A 14336-nucleotide genomic window follows, 5' to 3' on the forward strand; every position below is an offset into this window, starting at 1 on the left:
CTCGGTGGTGAGGAAGAGACTGCTCGAGGACTCAACTCTGCATAGGAGAACAAAACTTAGTGCTGACCACATCTGCCAATTATTGGAAATTTGCCTTAATACTACATACTACATATTTTCAGTTTAGAGGGAAATTTTACAGACAAATTCATGGTTGTGCTATGGGCTCACCAGTCTCACCCATAGTGGCAAATCTGTACATGGAAGAGATGGAGAAACAGGCTCTCACATCCTTCTCAGGGACAAAACCAAGGCACTGGTTTAGATACGTGGATGACACCTTTGTCATAATCAAAAAACAGGAAATTCAGTCTTTCACAGATCACATCAATGCGGTGGACACCAATATCAAATTTACTCGCGAGGACGCTAAAGAGAACCAACTAGCCTTCTTAGACTGCAAGGTAATTATAGGAGAGGACAGACAGCTACTTACAGAGGTCTTTAGAAAGGCCGCACACACTGACCAATACCTGCTTTTTGAATCAAACCATCCACTACAACATAAACTAGGGGTTATTAGGACCCTCCAACATAGAGCGGAACAAATACCAACTAGTGCTGAGGGAAGGAAAAAGGAGACACAACATGTTCAGAGAGCGCTCTCAACCTGTGGGTACCCGCGGTGGGCTTTTAACAAATGCCAAAAGAAGAGCGTAGGGAAAGAAACCCAAAAGCCCACAGAAGCAAAAAGGAGAGGAATGGTAGTCCCTTATGTAGCGGGGGTCTCAGAAAAACTCCAGAGGATCTTATGGCAACACAAAATTCCTACCTATTTCAAACCAGTAAATACCCTGAGACAAAAATTAGTGCATCCTAAAGACAAGGCTCCAAACCAAAAACAGAGCAATGTGGTCTATTCCATCCACTGTAAAGATGAGGAATGCAAAGAGCACTACATTGGGGAAACTAAGCAAATGCTCCAAAAAAGGCTTTATCAACATCGCAGGGACAATTCGAGTGGTCCTCAATCAGCAGTACATCTACACCTTAAAGCAACCAATCACTCTTTTGAGGACAGCGAGGTAAAGATTTTGGCCAAAGAAAACAGATGGTTTGAAAGAGGAGTAAAGGAAGCTATTTTTGTCAAACAACAGAACCCATCATTGAATCGGAATGGTGGTTTGAGGTTTAATTTGGACCCTGTGTTCAGCAGGTTACTGAGACCAAAACCCACAGCTCTTAGTCTTGCAAATGAGGTGAAGCCAGGGCCGAGCCAGAACAATAGATGCTAACGAGCCAGTATCAGAGTCGTTCATACCCAACTCAGGGAGCGACACTTCCCTTTTATCGGAGGTGCTAATAGCAGGAGAGGATTATACCACTACTCCGCCCAGGCTTAGTGTAAGGAACCAATAGAAGGAGGGTGTTGGCACACCAATTCCGCCCACTCTTACTGTATTTAAGGCCGAGGCTACCAGCACTTATTAGTTCGCTGACGAAGCTCTTCGGATGAAGAGCGAAACGTCCGACTCCTTCTTTGAACATTTTATTTCTAGTTTAAGGAGGTTTTGTTTTGGGGGGGTTTTAGCTATGGTCAGCTGATGAACAGCCTAATTCAGTTTAATGGTTGTTTGCAATAAACTGCTTACTCAAAATAGTTTTTGTCTCACTCTCATGTTTTCTTTTTGCATTTTTAAGCTTGACTTAGAACCTCCTTAAAATCCAACAATGTGAAATGGAAATTCTTGCAATTTTTCTACTGGTCTTAAAGTTTTGATCAGCAGTGTTTTAGTTCTTTAGTCTGATCATTACTGATCGAAATTAGAATGTAGAACATTTAAAATAAAAAAAAAAAATTTTAAATATGAAAATCATGAACAAAACCTGAATTTAATTTAATTGAAATAATCAAAAAACAAAATTTGAAAATAAAAATTAAGGAAAAATGTAAAATCAAACGAAAATTAAAATAATGGGGAAAAATATGGAAAAAAAACATGAAACATTCCAAAATTACATAAAAATCCCATTAGAATCACAAAGGCTGATGACAATGTTGTCCTCAAATTTTGCTTGTTTTCTTTATATAGTTTCTTTTTCTTGATGTCTAAAAAGTACATTTCCCTTTGGAGTTTAAATTATGTAGTACAGCACAAAAAGAAAGTATTTTGCTGTTGTTTGGGAAAAAAAGACAAAAAAAAACCAAACACACACACACACAAAATGACAAAATAAAAGTTTACATGTTTTTCATTTCATTTGACGGCACCAGAATTGTTCTGCTTAGCAACAACTTGCTGACATGACCATGGAGGTCAAACTACATTTAAAGTTCCATTTCTGGATCTATGGTCATCATCACACTGTTACTGGTACTCTTCTGTGATGACATTGCACAAAAAACACCAGTGAAATAAATAAAGTTCCTTTTCTGGTTCTACGGTTCTCATCACCGTTCCTCTTTGTGGTGAAAAAAAAAAAAAAGCCAAAGAAAAAGATAAACATACTGTAGGTTTGTGACGCTTGACGTTTTGTTTGACTTCTGAGTGGTTATTTTTGTGTGGAGTGTTGGATGTTATGTTGGACGAGAGGTCGAACTTCGTGACAACGCAAGATAGCAGCTTGTCATAAAGTGATGACATATTTTCACTGTCTTTCATAATGAGCATTTTCCCTTGAAGTGTTGCGTAGTTGGAGTCAATGTGCTTCTCATCTTCAACTGCATTCACTTCTTTCTCACACTCACACACAAACACACTTTGTGCTTTAAATTAGAGGCATGTTGAGTCAAGCTGGGAGGTTGAAATGCCTCACTGCTCATTAGCCCTGACACTGTCAAAACATGACTACATTTCACCATCCATTCTTTTTATCTGCAGTGGAAACAAGAAGAATTGAAAAATATATACGTACACGGTGAATACTTTGTGGTAGGAACAGTGAGGCGTGCACACTTCTCCAGTGTGTGTGCCTTGCATGTTAAAAAAAAAAGAGGCACCCAGGAGGATGAACTCCATTTCATCACCACAGGGGCGCCTGCACAAGCTACTTATGCATATTTATCTGAACACGAGCTGACACTCACACTCTCCTCAGGAACACCAGCATGCACACCGCTCAAAGGCTGACAAGAATCACCATGTTTGACCGTCACCACGCTCACGCTGAGCTGTGCAAGGTAAAAATAAGAAAACAACACACATGACAATAAGTCAGGTTGGAGCAAAATTTGGCCGCTTTTGTGTGGTGCATATTAATATTGCAGTTCCCCCCCCCCTTCTTAATATTCTAACTTTATTCTAGTAAGATGACATAATATTACGCCTGTATTTTCGTAAAACTGGCTACTTTTTTTTTTGGAGTGTTACACCTTCATTCTCTAAAATTATGACATTATTATCATAATTTTAATTATTTATATATTATTTTTTTTATTTTATTATTATTATATTATATTATATATATAAATAAAATATAAATAATTCCGTTGTATAATATTACAGCATAATCTGAAAATGAACAAAATACAAAAATCAATCTTGTATATGTTTTTACATTACAATTTAAGATTGTAACATTTTAACTTCTCATAGTAATCCAACTGTATTCTTCTAAGAATTACTACTTTTTCGTAATAGTATGCTTTCATTCTTGTTAATCATTTGTTCTCTCAATACGAATTGTACCCCGCCTGTCGCCCGAAGTCAGCTGGGATAGGCTCCAGCATACCCCCACGACTCTAATGAGGAGAAGCGGCATAGAAAATGGATGGATGGATGGAATACGAATTTATTCTTGGAAAATTATGACTTTATTCTAATAAAATTGCAACTTCTTTCTCGTAATAAATGATTTTACAATTTTTTTATAATTATGTTTTGTAATATTACAACTTAATCTTGTAAAATTATAATTTCTCGTGATAACATTCGAATTTCGTGGCTTCACCCAATCACGTTTTTTTGAAATACATCAATTAACAAATCATCGCTGTTTAGTAGTCGACAATGTCCTATTATTAGTCAAAAAAGATGTCTGAGCAAATGTTACGTGTTTTTTTTCCCAAACTTTTTCCAGCATAAAAATGAAAAAATGTACTACAATACAAATATCAGACATTCAGAAAACACACCGAAATACACATTGTTATGTACTATTCTACACTGGTAAGTAGGTGTCAGTAATTGTACACCGCAGGAAGTCCATCCATACATTTTCTATGCCGCTTATCCTCATTAGGGTCGCGGGGGTATGCTGGAGCCTATCCCAGGTGACTTTGGGCAAGAGGCAGGGTACACTCTGGACTGGTCGCCAGCCAATCGCAGGGCACATATAGACAAACAACCATTCACACTCACATTCATACCTATGGACAATTTAGAGTCACCAGTTAACCTAACATGCGTGAGGAAATGTGGGAGGAAACCGGAGTAACCGGAGAAGACCCACGCATGCATGAGGAGAACATGCAAACTCCACACAGAGATGCTCAAGAGGAGATTCAAACCCAGGTCTTCCCGATCTCCTGACTGTGTGGCCAACATGCTAATCACTCTGCCACCGCAAGAAGTCCCGTAAGTAAAAAAAAAAAGAAACAACAGCAAGGATTCAACACAATTACACAAAAACAACTACGTTAGTTAGAAATTAGACAATTAAAGTTTTAGAATTATGCAAAACAAGTAAATTAGTTCCAAATATGCAAGTTAGTTAGTAGGATTGCAAAATCCATAGTAGGATTGGATAAATGAGTTCGTATGATGGCACACCACCAAGTTACTTAGCGGACTCCCATAAAAATGACTTAGTCCATTAGAATTACACAAAAAAAGTCAATTAGTTAATAGGATTATGCCAAAAATGTAGTCAGTAGCTCTGAAAAAATAGTTAGTTTGTAGGATTAGTCAGTCAGTTCTAATTAGGCAAAAAGTAGGTAGTAACTATGATTGCACAAAAGCAAGTTTGCAGGATTACACAAAATGTTAGTTGCGGGTTTGCTTACTTGCACATTCCCGCCGGCTGGGCTTGCTCAGTGTGTATAGCCTTGGCGGATGTCCGCACTTGTACTGAGTGCCCATGTGTCTGTATGGTGCAGTGTGTTTACTGTCAGCGAACTCGATTCTACTTCTTTATTGACCACCTGACGGAGAGGGTGCTAATGAAGATACATGGCAGCAAAGCCAAGCTGCTTATGCAAATGCAGGTCCTTAAACGCACCATCAGTCAGCACATTTCAGACAACAACAACAGCTGATCGAATTCTGCAAGAAGGGAAAGCCCATATTTTCTTTTTGACATAGAAACCACTTGGAAAAGGGCAGGTGTTTCTAATGAACGTGGAAGGTGATAAGATAAGATTTTCATATTGTTGAGTTCCGATAAAAGTGCTGCTACTATGTTAGCATCCTGACAGCCAGCCCGACTAAAAAACAGTCAAATGACAAGCAAAGATTTTTAAAAAGAAAATGGAGCTCCAGCATCACAGAACATAGAACGTCAATTTGTGATGTATAATGCATGAAGGCAAGGCTTCACTCTGCTTTTTTTTTTTTTTTTTTTTGCTCCAGGCACATTTGACAAGTGCTAGCACAACTGCATAAAGACTGTCAGGACATGAGAACAGTCTTTGCTTCTCATGTATTACTTTTTAACAATTCACGTAATCTACTTGCATGAACATTACGAGACAGTACATCCATGTGATCTCTCCCAGCCAACCAGTGAAGAAAGGTGATGATAATAACGAAAAGTATAAAAGAAAACTATTTTATGCCATCATTATAAATATGACATTGATTAAAAAGACACTATCAAATTATTGTTTCATCATTTAAAATGTTAGCATAGTTTTCTGGGATTGTGCCTATAATAAATGTCATTATTATGACTGTAACACTGATGATTTGTGTGCTATTATTTCAAAAGGTCTACTAAATTAAAACAAATATTATTATTGTTATTACTATTATACCTACAAAATACAAGATATTAACTTGAAACATTCCTTCACTGAAAATACAATTTTACGTACAAATACAATTTTAAAACTCAAATCTTTTTTTTAATTAATGTAAAAAATATGTATGTCGATATGTATCTAAATACACGCACACATATTTGATTATTCAAAATACATAAAAAATTACCAATGTAGTAAATAATTCATTAATGATGATAATTATTAATAATCATTATTGGTATTCTTATTTTTCTGGGTTACAATTTTAATTTTTTACATTTTTTGACAATGAAATATTTAATAAATAATTGTCTCATACTCATTGACTTTCCCTTCAAATACAAGATATTACGCTAAACCATCTCTTACTTACAGATCAGATGCTTTAAAACCCAGCACAATAGGACAACACAATTTCAAAAATAATACAAATGTGGTAATATAATTTTGTTTTAATGGTTGCTGTAGAACCATATTGTGCTGAGAGCTGTTTCGAATAATTTAAACAAGCACAAATGAGAAACATCTCTCAGGATCATGCAGCACAACCACGATAGCAAACATATTGTTAAATCAACGAAAAAGTGCGCATTATAATCTTTGCAAAGGCAGAATGTTGAGATATGGAGCTGTAGATGGTGTACCTAATTAAGTGTCCAGTGGGCGTATGGAATCTAAAAATAGTTCTCCTGCACTAGCTTTGAACCCCAGTGCTTCTCGTTGGTATTAAAAAGGATGTATGCGTACGCAACTGTTGACGCAATTTGACTTTGGCACTTTATCTCCAACACCATAATGATCAAAGCTATCGGATAAAAGTTGGCCGACACGTTCACTCAAGAGGCAAGTCAATCCCCTCCTTGGCTGCCCATTGAGCATTCTGAATTGCATGACATCATAATAAGATGTATCCTTCAAGGTTGCTTCACTTTGCCTGAATATCTGCAGCTGCTTCTGCTCCCCCAGGTGCACCTGCATTGTGAATATGACTCACTTAAATCATCCAAGTGCTGATGCTTGAGAAAACAAGGGTGCACGTTTGCAGATGTTTGTTGTTCCAGCACACATGCATCATGTTTAAAAAGCTGGATTTGCATCAGTGCAGATGGGCTGTTGCACGAGCTCAAGGGAAACAAGTGTCGCACGAGTGATGCAGTAGAGAAGCAAGAGTCAACTTACTCGCTTGCATCAGCTGTCCCTGCCGCCCAAACACCTGAGAGAAGGTGGTCGCCTGGCTGCAGGTGAGCGTGTCCTCCATCATAGCTGGAAGAGGAAGAGAGCGTGAGGAATGTCAGGGTAAAAAGAAGGGAGAAGAACGGTTGCATACCCTGACTGGTGCCAACTGCTGCTATTGGGGGGAGCAGACGCAGCGATGTGAACGAGAAGCGCACACTGTGCAGATGATGATGATGATGGGAATGGGAGGGGTGAGGAGGGGGCGGGGGCGAGGGAAAGGAGGCGGGCGGTGTCTGGTCAGGTCTTTGCATGTGAGGAAGTTCTGAACACACAGTTGCTTAAAGCTGCATGGCCAAGATTTTTATATTTCTGGTATTCAAAGCCAGCACTAATGCAGTACCAGTCAAAACTCTGGGAACACTTTCTCATCCAGTAGCATGAGCAACTGTGTCTAACCTTTTGACTGGTACAAATGGGGTCGGAGGGGGGTGTTGTGGTCCACCATATCCAGCAGATGGTGCTGCGTTTCTTGGGTTCCATGTGCCTATTCATTTTATATGTAATACAGACAAGCCCTTTGGTAGTCGTGTAGTAACAAAAAACAATTTACACTTGTACACTTTTTACACTGACACTATGTTTTAAGGTTTTTGTCGGCCTTTATTAATAGTCTATGTAATTTGTATTTAATACAGATCAGTTGGATATACAATAGTCCCTCGCTATATCGCGGTTTGAATATCACCACTTCACTATGTCACGGCTTTTACAAAAATAATGAGTAATTGCTGTTTCGTGGTTGACTATGGCCTACTAGTCACAAAAATACTGGAATACAAGTTATATGTAGTATTCTGGTCACTAGGCATCATTGTTATGGCACATGACGTTAGATTACATTTCCTTTCACACTGCATGGAGACTGGCTGCTGAGCCAACAGCGCCGAGTCGACATGCCATGGCTGGGATCAAGAGAAAAAAAGTTTTCCTCTCATTCCATGTGGAAGTGGTAAGTTTTTGGCTTCTTTGTCCTTCTTCCCCAATCCATTAGAAACATTTCGTTAAGTTTAGAATAAGTAAATTGGAGCTCGCAAACTTGCTATGCTAGCGGCGGCCGTTATTATGTTGTCATGTCCCTACAATGATACAGTAGCCTGCACAATGTAATGAAAACAAAGAACAATAGGAGTGTAAAAGTGACTATTGATTTCATGTCTCCAGGGCTCTAATAATGTTAAAACCCACACTTAAAAGTCATAAACAGGTTTTCTATTGTCAAACTACGAAAACATTTAGTTTCTTAATATTGAATCCTACTCAGTGAAAATTCACTAATTGTGGTAGGGACTGGGACCCAATTAACCATGATAAACGAGGAACTACTGTATACATTTAAATCAATAATCTTGTGTCTCATAATAGTTAAAGGAAAACTGCACTTTTTGCGAAATTTAGTCCATCACCCACAATCCCTATGTGAGACAAGAACACGTCTTTCCCTTTTTCTGATAGCCACCTCATGCTGGCAGTTTTTCACTAACAATGCAAATAATAGGGATTCACCTATTTCACCTATAAAGCCCTCTAAAAAAAAATCCAACATCCAAAAACCTCAAACAACGTTTTTTTGTAACAGGCACATTCATGATATTTATGCATTACAGGAACTGGGAGCATTGATGTCACAGAGCATATACTGTAGCAACTACAGTAACTCTACTTCCATCACCAACAACAGCATAGAGAACACGTTCTTTTTGCTGTATCATAGCAAATATAATATATACTGTATAATACTATGTACTGTATTATGTTAAATATAATGTATGTAACTATTTTATTACCTAATATTAAGTGTGTCATGAGACACTCAGCTCACGAATGAGACGGTACACAAGATTGGGTCTCCGAGAAAGAGACGAGATTTTAACATTACTTTTGAAAAAAGTACAATGAAAAAAATATTTAAAAAAAAAACAACTATTATCTAAAAAAAAATCTACTCGTTTAATTTTTACGTTACTCTTCTGAACTCTGTGTGTATGCTACCGGCTCCGCCTCCACCCACCGAGACAAAGAGACTGTATGACTGATAAAAGGGCTCACTCCGTTCATGACATTGTTCTGTGGAACAAACGCGCCAAGGTGCTGAAACCAATGCAGAGTGAACGCTCTTCGTTCCTGTTTGGAGTCGAGAGATGAGGAAAACAGCATGCACATGGCAATATGCTAAGGCCGGCAGAATTATGAAGTTCATTTTCATTTGTGTGCTTAATTTATTTATTATCATCCCAGGCCTAGTGCTCACAAGACTTTAAAAAAAAAAATTAGAAATCTTGTCATTTTAAGCTTGCAAAAGCTTGTAACACCCCTGTTGTATATATTGTTTAATGATTATTGTAAAAATAAATACATTAATCGCATTATATTTCTACAAAAGTACATAAGATCCTACAACATCAGAGCCGCCGCCACCGACTACTTTGGGATAAATTAGGATTCAGAACCTTTCTGAGCCTGATGATATGGAGGATAAGCTTCAGATTTTAGAAGCTGAGCGGGCAAAAAGAGTGTGAAACGTCGGAGCAGACGGTGGGCCAGAGAGTCATCTGGCGAGGAGGACACTGCTACATTAGACTGCATCACAATGAAAAATTGTTAGTACTAAAAAACCCTGCAGTGGTAGAAAATGTTGTGTGTGTGTGTGTGTGTGTGTGTGTAAAGGGCAGTACTATAAGAGTAGAAGGTGCCCTTTTCTTATTTTCTGATGTTATATATTTAATACTGAACAGGACTTGAAATGTAAAATTAATTTGCATAAAATACCATGAAAGTACTGTTTTTTGCTTTGTTTTCCCTTGTACATTAAAAGGCAGGGGGAGATTGCCTACGTTTCAAATATTATAGGACATAATTTCCCTTAGAGTCTGCAGTTTTGTAAATACAGAGCAGTGATTGAGTTGTACCGTTACAGTGCTTTTTATAGTGCTTTTTGTGCATCATTTTATTCATGACGTATGGGCAAAGCTGCAGTTTCTACGCTCTGATGCTTTTTATATTTAGTACAGAGCAATGATTCAATTGTGAGACTGATGTGTACTGTATAATTACACTTGTGTAACAATCCTTATAGTGCTGCTTTGTTAAACAATTCAGTGTCTCAATTTAAGGGCATATGTGCGAATTCATTATTTTAATTGCATTCTAATTCAGTGTGTTTTATATTTACTACAGAGCTGTCATTTAGTGTAGTGACTATAAATACAATTGTTTTATAATCCTTCTACCACTGTTTTTTGGAGTGATTTCCTTAATGTCTTAAAGGCAAGATGGCAGATGACATTTTCATTTTATTTTACTGCATTATAATTTAGTATGTATTTTACATTTAATTCAGAGCAGTCATTTAGTTATAGCAGGGGTCCCCATTACGGCGATTGCGAAGGTAGTTTGAGTCAATCGCATAAACGTCACTAGATGTCATATGACATCAGTCAGCTGACATTAAGCTCCCTCCTGATTCGCTCTTGCCCCCCAACAGCAATTGAGAAGTGAAATATCAACAAACAGAGATGCAACTTTCATCTTTATTATTCTAATTATGGAAATAAACCAGCTCAGCGGTAAGATGAGTTAGTTAGTTGGTATCTATAAGAAGTTGTCTGTTCACTTATAGCAGCAAGTTATGTAGAAAAAAAATATTATTGTTGGAGGGCTTTGCGTCATGAAATCCACTATAGAAATGCATATTTTTCTACACTTCTCTTTCTGAGTTCAAGATAAGGAAAATGTGTCCATTTTGGAAGCTTTATTAATATGTTGTCTTGACTTCGGCTATGTAGGAAAGGTGGTTTTAGAGTTGGGACACTATGGAAAGATCACGGTCAGAGAATCATTTAATCTTTATTATGTAGGTGGATGGGCTCTTTAGAAATGTGTGTTAGTGCAGATGAAACTGGGTTTGTCCAAATGCGTGGATTTGTCCAAGTAGGTGTGTGTGGTCTAAACAAAAGGAACACATGCAATTACAAACAATGCCAAGTAAAGCGAGGGAAAGGCTTCTTGAGACGTCATCTGTACTTCTGTGAAGAAGGTGTCGGACGTTTCGCTCCTCATCCAAAGAGCTTTGTCAGCGAACTAATAAGTGCTGGTAGCCTCGGCCTTAAATACAGTAAGAGTGGGCGGAATTGGTGTGCCAACACCCTCCTCCTATTGGTTCCTTACACTAAGCCTGGGCGGAGTAGTGGTATAATCCTCTCCTGCTATTAGCACCTCCGATAAAAGGGAAGTGTCGCTCCCTGAGTTGGGTATGAACGACTCTGATACTGGCTCGTTAGCATCTATTGTTCTGGCTCGGCCCTGGCTCCACCTCATTTGCAAGACTAAGAGCTGTGGGTTTTGGTCTCAGTAACCTGCTGAACACAGGGTCCAAATTAAATCTCAAACCACCATTCCGATTCAATGATGGGTTCTGTTGTTTGACAAAAATAGCTTCCTTTACTCCTCTTTCAAACCATCTGTTTTCTTTGGCCAAAATACAATACTTTACATCGCTGTCCTGAAAAGAGTGATTGGTTGCTTTAAGGTGTAGATGTACTGCTGATTGAGGACCACTCGAATTGTCTCTGCAATGTTGATAAAGCCTTTTTTGGAGCATTTGCTTAGTTTCCCCAATGTAGTGCTCTTTGCATTCCTCATCTTTACAGTGGATGGAATAGACCACATTGCTGTGTTTTTGGTTTGGAGCCTTGTCTTTAGGATGCACTAATTTTTGTCTCAGGGTATTTACTGGTTTGAAATAGGTAGGAATTTTGTGTTGCCATAAGATCCTCTGGAGTTTTTCGGAGACCCCCGCTACATAAGGGACTACCACTCCTCTCCTTTTTGCTTCTGTGGGCTTTTGGGTTTCTTTCCCTACGCTCTTCTTTTGGCATTTGTTAAAAGCCCACCGCGGGTACCCACAGGTTGAGAGCGCTCTCTGAACATGTGTCTCCTTTTTCCTTCCCTCAGCACTAGTTGGTATTTGTTCCGCTCTATGTTGGAGGGTCCTAATAACCCCTAGTTTATGTTGTAGTGGATGGTTTGATTCAAAAAGCAGGTATTGGTCAGTGTGTGTGGCCTTTCTAAAGACCTCTGTAAGTAGCTGTCTGTCCTCTCCTATAATTACCTTGCAGTCTAAGAAGGCTAGTTGGTTCTCTTTAGCGTCCTCGCGAGTAAATTTGATATTGGTGTCCACCGCATTGATGTGATCTGTGAAAGACTGAATTTCCTGTTTTTTGATTATGACAAAGGTGTCATCCACGTATCTAAACCAGTGCCTTGGTTTTGTCCCTGAGAAGGATGTGAGAGCCTGTTTCTCCATCTCTTCCATGTACAGATTCGCATGGCTCAGAAGTGTACTCTTAATCGCACCACATCTAACAAACTAGCTTTCATTTAGTTCCCAACACAGCATAAATCATGCAACAGCAAACACTCCTGATGCACAAAATAATCATCAAACTCACCTTGTTGAGTCATACAACGCACACCAAGGATGGACACTTTATACTCCACATGGGAAGCAAGCTCATACTAGCAAAACTGCTACCAGTGCTCATCTATTTCCTTTGTAAGAAAGGTGCATTCAAGTGCATCACGTACCCAGGAACAAATTGCTGCTGCATTCATAGACACTTGGACATCACAGAAAAAGGCTACAAATGTTCTACTTACAACAGACATCAATGTTACACAAATAGACTTTCAGACACAGTCGCCCCCAACTGTCCGTACGGCAGTTGAAAGCAATGAGAAAGTGTGCTGGTGTCGTCATCAGCCGTTTCTTCAAGAGGCGGGAGCAGAATGAGGCGAGCCACTGGACGACAATAGGTGCGATTTCCCACTTGAACAATGGCCGTGCGGATGCGTCCATCAGCTCCTGGATTGGTTTGAATAATCCTTCCCACAGGCCACGATGATCGGGGGAGTTGAGGATCCATTATTAATACGACTTGACCAACAAAGAGTGTCTTGCCCTCGTTCCTCCACTTGCTACGCTCTTGCAGCCCTGGCAGGTAATGTCGGATGAAAGATGACCAAAAGCGATCTGCAAGGGCTTGGCTGTGCCTCCAGCGTCTTCTTCCTAAATCACTAAATCAGGGTCATAGATGGCTTGAGGTAGAGATGAATCGTGACGACCCATGAGGAGGAGGTTAGGCGTGACTGGGTCTGGATCTGAGGCATCTGAAGACAGGTAACCTGTGCTTCAGGAGGTAGGTGAGCAACAACTTCTGGCAGATTACTTGCCCACTGCTGGAAATCAAATCCTCCCTTGCTGAAAAGTGCACGCAGATTATCTATCAAAGTCTTGGCATCTTCAACCTTTTCCAGACTATGAAGACAATTGTCCACATAGAATGAGTGCTCAATCACTTGCATGAGCAGAGAGTCTGGTGGCTTATGCTCCCTGACATGCTGCTGTAGGGCGTACACTGCACAACAAGGGCTGCAGGTTGTACCAAAGGGTAAGACTTGGCACTCAAAGATCTGTGGACTAGATGTCGTCTCCATGCTCCGCCACAGAAATCGAAGGAGTGGTTTGTAGCGAGGCAGTAAGCGAATTTGGTGGAACATCGCTTTTATATCTCCGCTTATGGCTATAGCATGGCGTCTGAACCGCAACAGGACCCCAATCATGGTAGGGCCCAACGTTGGTTCAGGCAGGAGTTGATCATTCAGGGACTGGCCATTGTAAGTGAAAGAACAGTTGAAAACTACTCTGTCCTTTCCATTTTGGTGCACCATGTGATGTGGTACGTACCACGACTGAGTGGTCTTTCCTGCATCCTCTGGCGAAATCTCTTCAACATATCCTGTTTGTAGAAGCTTGTTCATTTCTTTGCAGTAAGAAGCTGCATGCTGAGGTTCTTTGGTCAACCTGCGTTCAATGCTGCGTAAATTTGGCATTACAGCATCTGGAGGTGCACATAGCATAGTGGCTGGTTGGCGACGTAGCAGAGGAGTAGCATAGCGCTGGATTCCGTCGACAGATACACGTTCAGAGTCCATCTGTAAAAGGGTGAGCGCTTGTTGGCCTTGCTTGGAATGAGATGCGGTCTTCTCACTGATGTATGGGAGAGTATCAATCTGCCAAAGACGTTCCACATTCTTGAGAAGTTCAGTATATGGGGATTCAGTGGCAATGTGCAGACAGGAAGGCTGATGGGAAGAGACAGGCATCACAGAAGGGCCTTGTAGGGACCAGCCTAATCTTGTA

General features: G+C 39.6%; 1 protein-coding gene across 8 annotated transcripts in view; it reads right to left on the reverse strand.

The window, feature by feature from the left end:
* Positions 1–14336, reverse strand: part of kaznb (kazrin, periplakin interacting protein b) — a 130367-nt gene that overhangs the window by 110256 nt on the left and 5775 nt on the right. For 5 of the 8 annotated variants that reach the window (XR_008572340.1, XM_054785919.1, XM_054785922.1 and 2 more), the window contains one exon: positions 7082–7165. The exons of 2 other annotated variants lie outside the window; for them this stretch is intronic. Coding sequence is in view for 5 of the 6 variants with exons in the window: in XM_054785919.1 (XP_054641894.1) it covers positions 7082–7165 (84 nt within the window). In the remaining variant the exon portion in view is untranslated. Of the gene's footprint in view, positions 1–7081; positions 7166–7229; positions 7543–14336 lie in introns of those variants that run through there. One more of the 8 variants, XM_054785920.1, reaches the window with a different exon arrangement.

The sequence above is a fragment of the Dunckerocampus dactyliophorus genome, chromosome 8 (assembly GCF_027744805.1).
Source record: "Dunckerocampus dactyliophorus isolate RoL2022-P2 chromosome 8, RoL_Ddac_1.1, whole genome shotgun sequence".
NCBI lineage: Eukaryota > Metazoa > Chordata > Actinopteri > Syngnathiformes > Syngnathidae > Dunckerocampus > Dunckerocampus dactyliophorus.